This window comes from Peromyscus leucopus, chromosome 13 (assembly GCF_004664715.2).
Source record: "Peromyscus leucopus breed LL Stock chromosome 13, UCI_PerLeu_2.1, whole genome shotgun sequence".
In the NCBI taxonomy this organism is placed as follows: Eukaryota; Metazoa; Chordata; class Mammalia; order Rodentia; family Cricetidae; genus Peromyscus; species Peromyscus leucopus.
Window position 1 is genome coordinate 61,531,316 of NC_051074.1, and position 15,522 is coordinate 61,546,837.

General features: G+C 39.9%; 1 protein-coding gene across 1 annotated transcript in view; it reads left to right on the forward strand.

The window, feature by feature from the left end:
• Nucleotides 1-413: 413 nt before the first annotated feature.
• Nucleotides 414-15,522, forward strand: part of Tmeff2 (transmembrane protein with EGF like and two follistatin like domains 2) — a 262,558-nt gene continuing 247,449 nt past the window's right edge. Inside the window, exons 1-3 of the mRNA XM_028886531.2 lie at nt 414-1,067; nt 3,468-3,577; nt 11,276-11,405. Of these exons, the coding sequence (XP_028742364.1) occupies nt 896-1,067; nt 3,468-3,577; nt 11,276-11,405 (412 nt within the window). The 5' untranslated portion in view covers nt 414-895. The remainder of the gene's footprint in view (nt 1,068-3,467; nt 3,578-11,275; nt 11,406-15,522) is intronic.

The following is a 15,522-nucleotide window of genomic DNA, read 5'->3' on the forward strand; positions in this document are numbered from 1 at the left end:
CTGCTCCCCGCCCGCTTCCCCCTCGCCTGCCCTGTGGCTGCGGATTCTCCACCTCCTCCGCCCCCACCATCTCCAGCTGGAAGACAAGGCCACCCAGCCGCGGCGGGTGCTGGCAGCCCCGGGTCACGCACGGAAGAGAGGTGTGCAAGCCCGGACCCCGCGCACGGTAGGGGGCGTCCTGGCGCAGAGCAGCGAGGCAAGTGGGACGGAAGAGTGTGGGAGTAGCCGCCGCCCCTGAAGCCTGAGCTTCTCCCAGGAGCCATCCCCTGCCTAGCCCGACTAGGGCAAGAGCCTAGAGAGCTAGCCCATCTGTGGCATCGGTGGCCGCCTCCTCCTTGCACCTCCTCGCCGACCCCTCCCTCCCGGGACCTGCATCCCGCTCCGCCAATCAGAGCCCGACTGCCGCTTCCCACGTGACCCCGGGCGGGCTAAGGACCTGCTGCTTCCCAAACGCCAGAGGGATGCGGGCGGCAGAGCGCGAGAGGCGGCGGCCGGGCTGCGGGGCGCTGTGACGGTCCCTCCACCCAGCCTAGTCGCGCGCCTCTCCTCTGCCCGCTGGCCGCCTCCTCTCTGCCCCCTTGGTTCCCGTCTCCTGCTCCTCCTTTGCCCCAGCCCCGTTCCTTATGGCAGCAGCTCCCCGCATCCGGGGCGCAGCTTCTCAGCGGACTATCCTTTCGCTCCCGGGGCTGAGCCGGGTCACTGGATGTTGCTGAAAACTCCCGAGATCATGCGCTGCTTTGGCCGCAGCCTCCCCGCCGGCTGTCCCTGCCGCCGCTGCCCCCGCCGCCTCCTCTGCTGCCGTGGTCCCCGGGATGCTCAGTAGCCCGCTGCGTGGCCCCCGCGATCCCGTGTTCTTCGGAAGCCGCTGGTTGCTGCAGAGTTGCGCGAAGTAGTCATGGTGCTGTGGGAGTCCCCGCGGCAGTGCGGCAGCTGGACACTTTGCGAGGGCTTCTGCTGGCTGCTGCTGCTGCCCGTGACGCTGCTTATCATAGCCCGCCCGGTGAAACTCGCTGCTTTCCCTACCTCCTTAAGTGACTGCCAAACGCCCACCGGCTGGAACTGCTCCGGTAAGTCCCGACCCTCCCTCAGCTCTCCACCCCTTCGCCCCTCAGAAGCGCGGAACCTGTACAGACAGACCTGCCTGGCCACCCGCGTGCGGCTGCCTAGCCCCACGACTTCCACTGCCTGGAACCCAGGACTTCCCACCTCCATCCATCCTGAGAAACACTGGGAAAAGCTTCAGCCAGAGAGGGTTGGACCCTGCTGGGACAGGAACAAAGTGCAGGTGTCGGGGAACCGTGGATGTCTGCCCTCAAACTGGAGCTGAGAGGATTTAGAGAAATGCTAGGGGGTAGTTTTCTGGGTTCTTGAATCTAAGGGAACACCTAACACAGACTATTCCCCGTCATTAAAAAAAAAAAAAAAAAAAAAAAAAAAAAAAAAAAAAAAAAAAGTCTAGCCTGGCTGTGCGAGGAAATAACTTTATGAGAAAGAACAATCGAGAAAGCAATAAATCAAATGATGACTGCAGGGGGAACCGTTCATTCCTGCCGAAAATGCTTCTGAATCCAGGGGTTTCCTACCCAGCACTGGGTCACAGATATTTCTAAAGGAGGCAAGTTTCCAGGGACTGACTGACACTCCTTCCTCCCTCCCCCTCTCATTTCTCTCTCTGCTCTCTCCCTCCCCCTCTCCCCCTCTTTCTCTTTCCTCCTCTAGCTTGCTCCCTCTCTGTCTCTAGCTCTCTAGCTCTCTCTTGCGCGCCCTCTCGCTCTCTCTCCCTCTCTCTCTCCTCTCACCCTCCCTCCTTTCTCTCTTTCTTTGGCTGCAAACGCCATTGATTGTGAAAGAGGTTGATTTTGTAGCCAAAGGATGCCCATCCAGGCTTCCTCAGCTCCTATGAGGAGCACAGAAGTTGAGAAAGAAGTGATCACAGATTTCCCCAGAGCCAGAATGGGCATGCCCCAAGTCTGGGAGACTCACTTCTGAAAACACAGTGACCCTACCATAGTGGGTTCTAAACCCCTTCACTGGGTTTTCTGGAGTGACAGGCAGTCAGTCCTCTTGCTCATTCAGTCCCTGTCAAAATGCTAACACCTGACAGGCTGTACTACTGAAGCCACTAATTGAAAAGGGCCCAAAAATTGAAGTTATTGCACTCTTCCTGGCTGGTTTTAAATTTCAGTATGAGAGCCTCTTGTACACCTGAAGAATTGTGGTGTGATTGCTTTGGCATTTTAAACTTTATAAACATGACTGGGCATTGTCCTCATGGTCTGGTCTGGTCTCAGTTTAGCAAGTGTGTTTATAGCGTTTCATTTTTTCTGTAAATAAAATCCTGGTGCAATGAAATCTGTCTTTGAGTGAGGTGGCTTTTGTGTGTAGAAGTGTAAGTGAAAGGAAGTGTCTGTAACTGTTGAGAGGGTGTGATTATTATCTGTAACTTATAGGTGGAGACATGTACAGTTCTATGGAATGACTAATATAAACCCCAAAAGGCAGTTAATATGCGCCACTCCAGTTTAACATTTGTTAAGACAAGTTGAAATGTGCAGTCCTGTTATATTTGGGTCAGTAGACTGACTTTATTCTGCTTTGAGTAATTTCTAAATTTGGCATTTTATAAAACTCAACATGTCTCTAACTTATTCTTGGTTTCTGCATTCCTGTGTGCTATTTTTTTTTTTTAAAGAATAAGTTCCACTTGGGAACAAAACACCCTTACATTTGATTGTAGCTCATGTTCAACATGGCTAGTTTGCTGCATCCTTCACTGATATTAGTATAGGAAATAGCTAACTTAAATGTGACATTGGCAAAGAAGAAATGCACTCTGAGCCATGTATCTCAAAGGTATGTGCACTAACTAAAAAGAATGAACTTGGCAGCCCCTTCCTTACCTCTGTTAACTTGGAGGTGATCAATCTTCCTTTGAGCCAGAGAGACCTTCATAGAAAACGCCAAGCCTGTTTATCTTTATTATTGAGGTTTTGCTTCCTCTTTGTCTGGAAAAAAAATTTGCAAATAAGAGTCATTTTAGAGCTTACAGCAAAGAACAATTAAAGATAAAGAAATACTAACATAGCATCCACACACCATCACTAGATCTTTTCCAAAAATGTTGAGTTTGGGTCACTGGTATAGTCTGTTTCGTGGGGGGGGGGGATAAGAAAGCTGAGAAGCAGTATCAAACTTCCATTCAGTCAGTATTAATCTAAGCTAAAATTAGGAAAGCATACTCAAAAGATGATATTGAAAGAGAAGTTAAGAGGAAACTACTGTAGAAGTATAAAATATTATTGATCACTTCGCTAGATTTTGAGATTATTAGTAGAAAGCAGGCTTATGGAACATCTGTGGCTGTTGAAATTAAATTTTAGGAAAATTCTGTGAATGCCACAAAATAGATTTCGCTTTAAAAAATCCATAACCTTTAAAATGACTGGAGCATTCTCTTTAAACTCGAGGTTATGATGACAGAGAAAATGATCTCTTCCTGTGTGACACCAACACGTGTAAATTTGACGGGGAATGTTTAAGGATTGGAGACACGGTGACTTGCGTCTGTCAGTTCAAGGTAAGATATCTGATATTTGCAACCTCAATTCATTACAGAGACTGAAAGGTAGAGAGTTCCTTTCACAACCCATCACTTGGCAATGTATAACTATACAGACTCAAAGGGAGGCTGGCATCAAATAGAAGCACTGCCAAGAGAGCAAGCTGGTGTCAAGAAGACATACCTTTTAGAGACTGGTGTATGCCACAGTTAAAAATGCCACTGACGCCAGGAGCTCCAGGTTCCAATTTCCAGATGTGGAATGCATGCATTTTATAGGTCAGTTGACCATGGATAATTTTCAAAGTGGTCAGTGGATAGAAGGTGTGGCTTTGTACTTCTGTTCTTCACCAGAATTGTCATTTAAAAAAAAAAATTCTATTTTCTTTGTTTTGGTGGGCTTTGGTTTCTTTATCCTGTCAATATGACACAATTTTAACTTAACTTCTATTAAGGTCACTCCAAAACTGCTGTGCCAACTTGGAAATCGTGAACCTTGTTAATAGAAGTCAAAGTTTTTCACAATAGCACATTAAATGACTACAGTCTCCTAGGAATCCTAAGAGGCACCTAGAGCCTCAAGTTGATCCTACACAGAAGGAAGATGCACGTTGTCATGTGTCATGGAAGTCAACAGTTGTAGAGATAATATTTTTACAAAGGAGGTATCATCAAAACTAGTTTTTAAATTATTTAAAACGATGCTACCATTGTTGTTATTACAATAATTATTTATCATATTATCCCATCGTGTAAATTATTGGACTTTATTTCTTCTCCAAATATTCATGTAATCATATATTGCCTCAAATGACTTGTGTATTGCACTTGATTGTTATTGAATTACATTAAAAGCATACACTGACATCTAATATATACTGAGCCCAGGATTATGCATATAAATAAAACTACACACAAGATCAGCAATGCTTCAAAATTATAAGAAAAAGATGAAAGTTACAGAGAAAATAAAAAACTCAAAAGTCATATTTAAATATCTGACTTAATATACAATATTGAGAATTGATTTAATATTAAATATTGGGGATTTAATTCAACATATTGGTGAGGCAGATAAGGGAATTCACATTTAAATACAACTTGAATTACTTTTAGGCAAGATAAAAGTCTCCTTAGGCATTATTTTCACATTTTTGAGAAGTAAAGTGAGCCAACTGGTAGGTTAACGCGTCGGAAGATACTGCGATCAGAAATGTGTCTGTGCAGATCACATGCGTGTGGCATCAACTTTCAAAGTCTCTACCACAGTGAGTGATGAACCACATTCCTCCGATGAACTACATGAGGGCGATGGAGCATGAGCGCTCCCAACTTGTAATTTTTAGAGATTAACAGGTGGGGAAATCAAGTTGGAGAAATCACTGAAGGCCTGTGGAATTTTACAGATTTTTAAGAATTGTGTGATTCCCATGAATTTCTCTTACTTTTGTAACCTAGGATGGATATAGCAAGTAAGTTTTTAAATAGCATACAGTGGTCTAGGAAGAACATTCCTCAATTGGGAGCTTGTGTTTATGATACTTTACCTGGAAGGAATCAAAGGAATTGGTAGAATTCTAACTGGGTGAATGCAGGAAATGGAAATGTATCATTTTCTTATTGAAGGAACTGTTTGATTTTTAGCTGTCACAGGGAATTTTTGTCAGCCAAGATATTTGTGCTTTTTATGCATTGGTCAGCCAATATGTATTAACTTAAGTAATTGTGGAGTAGGTTGAGAATAATAAATGAAAATATATACTATAAGTTTATATTTCCTAATTTCCTACTGGATTATATTGATATTAATGTGTGTTTTATAATAGTCAGTCTTTGAAGAGAAAAAAAACATCTATCTAGTAGTAAATTTTTACTTTATATATGTATCAGAAATATTGAATGTCTAAATTGCAGTGATGGTCAAATAAAATTGTACAAATTACATTAAAATGATGAACTGTGCTAAGGAGGGAGTTCCTTGGTTCCCTCCCAGTCTTTAGGGCTTTGTTGTTATTCTTTTGAGGGTTTGTTTGTTTTCCTTTTGTCTTCCCACTTTTATCTGGAAAAGGAAGAGATCTGAAAATCTCTTCTATATAGTATCCTAAACTTCTGTTTCTCGCACATTTTCAGATATAAGCATGAATTATTCTATTTAAAATGTGATGTGCCATTAGTCTTTCCGGATGTGAGATAAATTTCAAACAGAAATGTGCACATTGTGCATAACTTGTAATGTCTCCCAGTATTTATTATTACTCACGCACTAAAATGAACATGTATGATTCTGATTTCCCTCAGATACTTTAGGATACATTCATTTCTACCCTTCAAAACTCACTCAGTTCTTGCAACTCAATTAGGTAATTTTGGTTAGCTGGCTCACTCTTTATCTTTTTCCCTCCATCATTCCTTTTTTCCTTTCTTCCTTCTTCCTTCTACAGTGCTGGTGTTAAACCAGGACCTTAGGCAAGTGTGCTACAACTGACGTACATTCACAGATCCTTTACATTGTTTTTAAGATGAGAAAATTTATTTCCATTAATATAAATAATTTACCACTAAGTCATTATCCTAGAGTATATGAAACACCACAAACCAACTGATATATTTATAAAGTACCCCAAACCTAGCTTTTCAATATTATTATGCATGCAAATGAAAATTCCAGTAACACAACAGCAGTGCCAGTTTGTTACAGATGATAATTAAGAACCAAAGCAATATAAATTGAACATCCATAACCCAGAAATCCAAATTCTAAAATACTCTGAAATCCATCATGATATTTAAAATGTTTTGATTTTTTTTAAAGCATTTTAGATTTGGAGTATTTTATATGGATGCTCAAAGGGCAGAGCCTGCTCTAACATCCTACAAATGCCAAGATCTTAAATGCTATCCTCCTAAACATTTTGGATAAGCGGTATTAAACCTCCTTAACTAATTATTAGACAATGAAATGGAATTTTAAAATGTCGTGCAATTTCATACCTCTTACCTTCCTACCATAATACCAAAAGATACGCTAGTCAGTCTGGTAAATCAGCTGTGGAGAAAAGGCTGAGAGGCAATGAATAGATGAGTGGATGGAAGAAGGAAAGTAAGGTCCAAAGAAAGATGAACGTTAGGAGGGGAGGCAGAGAGGAAGACACAATTGTTCTCAGTTCTGGTCACAGAGTGATCAATGTTAATTTTATGTTTAAATTATGAGGTAGCTTTATGCTTTCACAATAATTTTCTAACTTGGGTATTAAATATTTGCACTTAATAAACCATGCTTTATATCTAAAATGTCCAATTACTGGGGCTGCTTAAATTTTTACCCAGAACTTAAGGCTGACTATGAGTCTTTATCTTATTCATAGATCTGAGGTTTTGATGAGGCTATTAGAACCAGCTTATCTCCACTCTCTACTGTCATTGGCTAAGGGACAGTAACTCAAAGCATGCTCAGTTCAGGGCTCTAATTCACCCCTGACCACCACCTGCAGAGCTTGGCTCTTCTCCACCTCTGGCTCTTGGCATGGGCTACTTTGGGCTTTGATATAGCATGGTGGCTGGGTTTCAAGGGCAAGCATCCAGAGACGGGGAGGAGCCTATGAAAACTCATGTTCTTCAATGACCTGGCATGGAGAGTGACAGACACATTCACCACAGTCAAGGACTGCCATTTTAAAAACCACAAACATTATACATTCAGGCAGATGTAGTCCTAGAGAAATCAAAGTTACTTGTGGAGGAGTCAGATGACAACACATACAGATTTTTAAACATTTTCTCCTCCAGAAGAGTACTACATTATCTTAAGCTATTCTTCCTCAGCCTTTGACAACTGGGAATATAACAGAATTCACTTAACATCTGTTGAGAACCTTCTCCATGCCAGACTCCGTGGAAGGTGCCGGCGATAGATAAAACTTAAGTCACATATAGCTTCTAGATGCTGAAATCTCAGCTCTAAAATATGTATTAACCAAACAAGCATTAAATCACATGAAAATTTTTATCATCTTTTTATTCCCTGGTAGCAGAGATGAATTCCATATATCTTGGAGAGTCAAGTTATTGAATCCATTAATGTAGTGTACGGCTATCTTAAGCAATGTGAAAACTTGGGGACAAAGTCATTTTATTGAAAACAAATATTTGGAAAGTAAACTAAGATTTTAAAGACATGAGGAAAAATAGAATCACTTATTCCTCATAGAATTTTATGTAACACTTAACATTTATAGACTTAACCATAATCTGGGTTTGACTTTTCTTTTTTCTTAACCAAGCAACCATGTAGTCTTTAGTAAGCTACTAAACATCTAATTTTCCCCTATTTTCAGACCTTAAACAATGCCATGACTACCCCCCAACAACCATTTTCAAGAATTTGGCATATTTTGGTGCAGCTGTTCCCATATAGGGGGTTGGAATGTATTCCTTTGTTTTCTAATTCTAAAAACAGAACTCCACAGTGAGTGGTAGTTCATGACTCTGCTAGGAAAAATATGTGTCACGAATGCCAAATAACTTCCATTTCATAGGTGATATTTACAAGGAAGCCTATGGTCTTAAAGCATGAATTTGTTAGTTCTCCACATGTCCCTTCTCACCACTTCAGATGAAGAAACTAAGCTACGGATGTGCAAATGCTTAACCACGGAGTAACATAACCGATACCTACGTAAAGATGGTGAGAAAGAGAAGAAAACCCAGGACTAGACATCCACCCTTGAGCTTTGGTGACCGAGAATATGTTTCCTTTTGTGTTTTTCATTTTAATGAGTGCAAGTCATGGTACCAAGGGCCAAAAGCGTCGTGGTGATAATCTACAGTTAAGCTCTTCTCAGCTCTATACAAATCCCCCTTTTGGCTTCTGCATGGAACTTGGCAGCTCTGTTTTAAGCACTGTTCACATTTGGCTTACTGCATCCCACAGAAGCGACATATGAGCACTTTATCAGTTTATTCTCTATTTTAGGATGCACATCAGCATCGTGTCATAGCACTTGACGAAGATAATAAACTCTTCCCGCCCCCCACTCAGTCCAGTGGCCCACTATTTGACTGACCTTCTGAAGTACATGAGAAGATAGAGGAGGGAAAAAGTCAGAGTTAGATAGAAGAAAATGTGAACCCAAATAATCTGCACATAGAATATTGCTAAACTTAGATGACCAGGGGCAAGAATGCCAGACCCAAGCATAAGATGTTAATAAACCAGCCATCCACATCCATTTTAACTCTCATGTCTTTAAGGAAAAGGTAAGCCAGTCTATTTTCCATGGTGTTACCATCTCTCTCCTTCTTCTCTCCTCCAAGCCCTCAGATAGCACTGGAGCTTCAGGGAACTCCAAAGTCCCCCTACATTCATTCTGCTGTCCCAGGTCCTGAACACTGCACATTTACCCAGTACTTGGCCATCCATTTGTCTTCTGGCCATGAATATGACATTCGCACCAGCCTTATCTTTTCTTTGGCTCTTTCATCCTTCTCATTGGAAAATTCAAGTCTCACCATCATTTGCCATGAGTAGCATTGAAGGTATTCTTAAGTAGTCAGAAACCAAATGTAATTCTATATGTACAGAAAGTTTATGAAGATGTCCAATCCACAGGTTCCACCTGTCAGGAAAAAACTGCATATTGAGTTAATTAGTAGTGATAGGTTATCAAATATCAAAATCAAATCAATTTCCCGTATAGCTATATGTACATACTCAACCTATGAACCAACAGTATGACTGTGGAATGGAATTGTTCAATGAATATAAGGTATCCAGAATACCTAATTATTAATTGTAAAAGTAAAGATAAAGAATATTTCTAAAATATATAGTAAATCATGCTGTCAGCAACTGTGACCATCACAATATGAATGCCACAAAATTTGGATTTGCTCTTTGGAAAAAAATGTCAATTAGCAAAATGTAATATTTAAGTTATTCAGTGATATATAAAAGGCATGACATGTGCCTTTCATTCAGAAAGCACTGGTTTATATCACAGGTAAATTGTCTGGGTGGAGGACTGTGAAGTGCTCAGAAAATAAAGTGCTTACTGTGCAGGCATGGGGGGGCCTAATTTTCATCCACATTTCCTACATGAAAACCTGGGTGTGACCGTGCACATCAATGGTCGCAGCCTGGGTAAGCAGACACAGGACAATCCCTGGAGCTTTCTAGACAGTCGGCTTAGTTAAATCTGCAAGGTTCAAATTCAGTGGGAGACCACGACTCAGAAACCAAGGTGAAGAAGTGATTGAGGAAGATATTTGATGTTAAATCTCTTGCCTCCACACACAGGCACACATGTATACATGAATCCAGAGGCACATACACAAGTGCACACATACACAAAATAAGAGCATAAATAAATAAATTCATCAGGATGACTATGCTTTTATTATGTAAAGGTGAGAAAAGATTAAATAGATTGTTGCAAATAAGAGGGTACAGATGTTGTCAGAAATTATGGAATAAAATGTGCCTCAAGTTTTTGTCAATTTAATTCTTACCTTATACCTGTTTTATTCATTTTCTTTGGCATAAATCCTTGAGTTAAAATTTACATGTGGTAGACTTTTAAACATATAAATATACATATTAAAATTTCCTTGATCCCTGGATAGGTTGTTGATTTATTTTGTGGGTACTGTAAATTTATAGCACATCAAAAGTTCAAACATTTTAATTAAAAGCAGAAAACATAAAAGCATTTTCACATGTATCTGCATGCATGGTTTTCCTTACTGTGTTTCTGGCATAGGCAAGCCTTGACAAATAATCATCTTGATCATTTCATTTGTTATAATTAAACAATGAAGTGCATCAGTAGTAGTAATCAGCAGATAATCACATCCTGGTGTAATTAGCAGGTATAGGACACAGCCAAGTATCTCTAATGTCTTGGAGTGTGATTATAATATGATGGCTGTACCCAGTAGGTTGCCTAATTTCCATTGTAGAAATATGTAGTTTTTGGTAATGAGGTTATTTTAAAAATGAACGTTTTTTCTTTCTGAAACATATATGAATGGTGATCGTTTGGAATATTCAACAAATTTGATATACAGTTCACTACTTGAGAAAGTTTCCCCTCTGTATTTCATAGTCTTACTTCTATACTCTGTCTTTACCAATATCCAAAGTTTAATGATTAAAAAGTAATTAGCAAATCAATATCTTACCTGAATATTTCTTAAAGTATCAAGATTAAAATTCAATAGAAAAATAATAACCAAAAAGTAACTGGATATTTTCTTTTGCTGTTTTAGTTTTGAAATTTCAGCTAAATAGTTCTGCTCCCAGTACAGATAGCTGTCAGCCTTGGTTTTAATAGCCTGACAGGCCAAGTTGTTTATTTTCACCCTAAGAAGTCAGCAAGGATACCTATCAAGAAAAAAATTAAATAATAGAGGTCTGTTCATTGCTACATCTTTTGTGTGCTAATGGCTCAGTCACTTTCTTAGAATCACCTAATCAATCTGGATACTTTGTGGCGGTGCCTCTGTCCAAATCAAATGACAAATTGGCTGACTTGGCATGGCCTTTGTGCATCTTTCAGTGATGCACTTACAAAGCAAAGGCTTGTAGGATGCAAGGGGGATCGCTGAAAACCAAGAGATGCGGTTTGTTTTGGAAATGGTTATTTGTGTTTAGGATGTCTGGGGGATGCAGAACCCAGTAACAACCATCATGTTTTTTTTTTTGTCTTTGTTTCTCAGTGCAACAATGACTATGTGCCTGTGTGTGGCTCCAATGGAGAGAGCTACCAGAATGAATGCTACCTGAGGCAGGCTGCCTGCAAGCAGCAGAGTGAGATCCTTGTGGTCTCAGAAGGATCCTGTGCCACAGGTACGCATGAGTGTCCCTGAAACCCAAATGGGTTGTGAGTCCAATGGTTTCTTGTTTCCTCTTAGCTCTGAAAACCAACCTTACTATATATTGACTAGGGATTCCATTAATTCTTTGGTTAAAAAAAAAAAAACAAACAAACAGAAAGCCTTACTTTAAAAAAAAATCTTAAGTATTGGTTAAAGAAGAAGAAGAGATGTCTTGTATGACAACTGCTACCTCTAAGTACATATGTTGCTTAGTGAAATACAGACAGTTGAATAAAGTATAATTAGAAATGTGCATTGGGTGCCCACATATCAAGTTTATAGATAAAGTTTTTGTTTGTTCAGTTGATGGCTCCTTTGAGAAATGGGGTTATCCTCTAGAGTGCATCTTTGCAGGTTTGAGTTCTGAAGTCAACAAGTATTTTTGTGGAGGCACTAATGTCAGATTTTAGCTTTAAAATGTACTGGTTACCATTTAGCAGATCACACTGAAGGATGCACTGGTGGTGTAAATAATTGACACTAACATCTGTCTTCCTGACACAGTTCAATTCAGATTCTTCAGCTCTTTAGTTATATTGTTCTAAGAATGCTGGAAAGGAGGAAGGGAGGGAGGGAGGAAGGATAGAAGGAGGGAGGGAGGGAGGGAGGAAGGGAGGGAGGGAGGGAGGGAAGCAATGAGCTTCTTAGCTTTTCACGGTTCTGTGTTTTAGTTTGTTTGATTGGTTTTCTTTTGTTTTCCTGATTCTTTTTCTTTTACCTTTTCTTTTCTTTTTGTTGTTTTGTTTTGTGCAGTGGTTGTTACAGCCCAGCGATTTACAGGTAGAGAAATAAAGCAACAACAACAAAAAAAAAGCAATTAGTCAGAGCTTGCTTAGGAAAGCAGTGCTGCTTTAAGCAAGAGCCAAGTGCGGGTTACATTCCAGGCGCCATAAGCACCTGGCCTAAATAACAGTAGCGCATCATGATAGCTACACTTAATTACAGGAACTTTTTGGAAAGTCATAGTTTCTGAGAAAGACATATGCATATTCAGGATAAATAATAATGCAATAAGAAAACTTCTGTCAAAAACTAGTACTAGGGAGTCTTTTATATAAAAGTCACTCTGGGGCAACAGGTTTTTGTCATTTCTAGGGTGTTACAGGAGAGGCATGTGTTAGTTTGTTGGGGCAGGGTATAAAATGAACAAGGATAAAAAGTCTTGGGTTCCTTAGAAGACTGTCTTCAGCCTACTTATTGTTAAGGGTGGATGTTATTCAGAGATGTCCTGCTGACTACCAAGGTTTCCAAAATGAACAAAGGACAGTCAATCAGGGACATTTCTCTGCTACAGAGATACAGTCTTTTGATTTTGGGCTGGTTGTTAAGGGGTCTTTTCTCCTGAATGATTCTTTGCCTCTGTATGTGAATGGCCTGTATGTGGAAGATGGTCAGGATGGCAAGCCTGTTTGGCCTCTGCTCACTACTGACTCGGCGGCAGAGCAGGTCATTGCTGCTTCTCCTGGAGTGAAAAGTGTGTCAAAAAGTAACAGCACATGTGCAATTCGGAGGGCAGGAATCCCTGCAGAAGAGGACCAAAGGCTAACCTCAGAGTAGGAATCAGGGCATAGCAAGACCACTAAGAAACAAACTATGAAAATAAAGTACTCAGCCATACCAAAAGACAAAACAATAAAGAAAAGCTACTTCGGAACTAATGGGACAGACATGAACGGAACCGTTGGACCTCAGGAAGGTTGTAGATAATGCCAGGGAGAGTGGGAAAAGCTTTGTTTATGATCAAGGAGGGCACCTGACCAATTTGCACACCACCGGGTGAGGACCAGCCGGCCAGGTAGGCAGCACACACACGAAACAGAGCAAGAGTCATGGCTATGGCAGACAGCATCTGGTACTGAAAATGGTATTCTTTCTCCAAACCTCTCAGTTCCTGTCAGTCTGCAGTCACACCCTTGATTCATTCAGGTCTATTCATCCGAGTCCTCAGTGTGCTGCTTTTACTATGAAAATAAATACTTAGCCAAGTAGAAAATTTAATCACAATTGAAGAAGCTGTCCTTACCTCATTTGCATACTTAGATTTCTGCAGGATTTAATTAGTCAGCCAGTTTAGCTGAATGCATCTTCTGTTGACTAGTGAATCTAAAAGGGTCTGGGTCTGAGCAGTGATGGAGAAACCAGGTCTGACAGCAAATAAATTGGGGTTTTGACTTGTCTTCATAATTTTCCCATTTATTTTTAATGCTCTTTGACACTGAGTGGAGGTGGCAAGTTGCGTTTTCTCTAGGAATAAAAGGCTGAAGAACATATAATTTTATATTTGCTCTGTGTCATTAGTGTTGCAAAACTGTTTTTGTACCCAGAATGTGGCTTCCCCATAGCTGGTCTCACTGCCAGCTTAACATCTTGCCTTGCAAGTACTGAGCTGATGAAGAACCCAGATTCCGGTCCAATAGAATCCCTTCTTTCTGGGGTGTTTCTGCCTCCCTGCAACTTTCTTAGGCTACTTATTTCTGGCTTGCCAAGATGACTCATCCTACAATTGAGAAAACATTAAAGCTTCCCATAAGTATTTCATAATGATGCTGTTGACTACAGTGGCCATTTTCCCATCTATTCCCCTTTTCTTCCCTAGCTATTTAATTTGGGTCAAATCAAACACTAATCACATGGACTAAATCCCCTGAAATTTGAGAAATATATGTAGGAGATAAAATCCAAAATGCTACTACTATTTTTTCCCTACTTTCCCAGCCATATGTATTTACTCAAAAGCCTAAAGATCAATAGGCAAGATGTTCTTTCTCAACATTTTAATTATCGTATTCCAAACAGTACTCATACATTTAATGTAAGCTATTGTTCACTATACTCATTAAACAGAAGGAATAGGCTTAAGAAGGTGGCTGAAGAGTCCTCTTGTCTTTAACAGCCTGCAGCCTGTGAACAAACTTACCTTTCTCTTTATGTATGTCATATTCAAGCATGGAGGAACAAGCAATACGTTGGCCTGCCTGACAGAAGTTCCTGACTTTAGAAGTAAATAAGAAATAGACTTCATAAACAGAACATATGGGCAGGATGTAACAATACAGCCTGTGATGTGGTCCCTTTGAATAAAAGTAATAGTGAAATAAGCTTTCACATTAATTCAGACAAAGTCAATTCAAATTTTACCTATGAAAGTATGCTCAGAGGAAACTCAGCAAACATTGACCATTTGAGCACTATTCTGTCCAAAGGAAATAGTGTTATAACTAATGAGTGTTGTTCTAACTGGAAGAATATGTTCCTGTCACAGAGAGAAATGCTTGAGCCTTTCTTAATATGTTATCGTTAAAATGCCAAATCATAGGATTACAATTCTAAGTTAGTTCTATATTTGTTAAGAAATATGTATATAGCCAAGCAGTGGTGACACATGTCTTTAATCTTAGCACTCAGAAGGCAGAGGCAGGATCTCTGTGAGTTCAAGGCCATCCAAATCTACAGGGGAAGTTCCAGGAGAACCAGGGCAGCAGAGAGAAACCCTGTCTCAAAAAAACAAAGCAAAAAAACCCTACATATATCAAAATAAATATATAATAAATAAACATAACATATAAATATATTAACAATAAATATATGTTAAGAAACATTTTAATATATGATTTATATTTAATATATATTTCTTTAAAATATATGTTTATTATTAAAAAATATTATTTTTAACATATATATATTACTGTTAACTGTTTCTATCAATTAGCTTGCATTTAAGTATATGTCTAGTCATGATGACAGTTAATGAATCAATTGATATTATCAAGACTTACTGTTCAGCTGCTGCTCCTCCATGGCAGTGTTAGTGCCACAAAGGTAGACATGTTGTATAGATGCACCCACTCCCCCATAAATGTCAGTTCTGAATTTGCATGCCCCTGGTGACTCTATATTGTGTTTCTCAGTAAAATGTCAGAGGCCAGCAAGATGAAGAAATGTCTTATATTAATTAAACTAAATAACAAACACAAATTCGTAGAGGAGGTGCTTGATGTATGTCTTTAATCCTGTATGAGATTCCAATGTAGAGTAGTAACTGCCTATCTGAGACTACAAATATTATCATATTACCTAGTTCTAACACC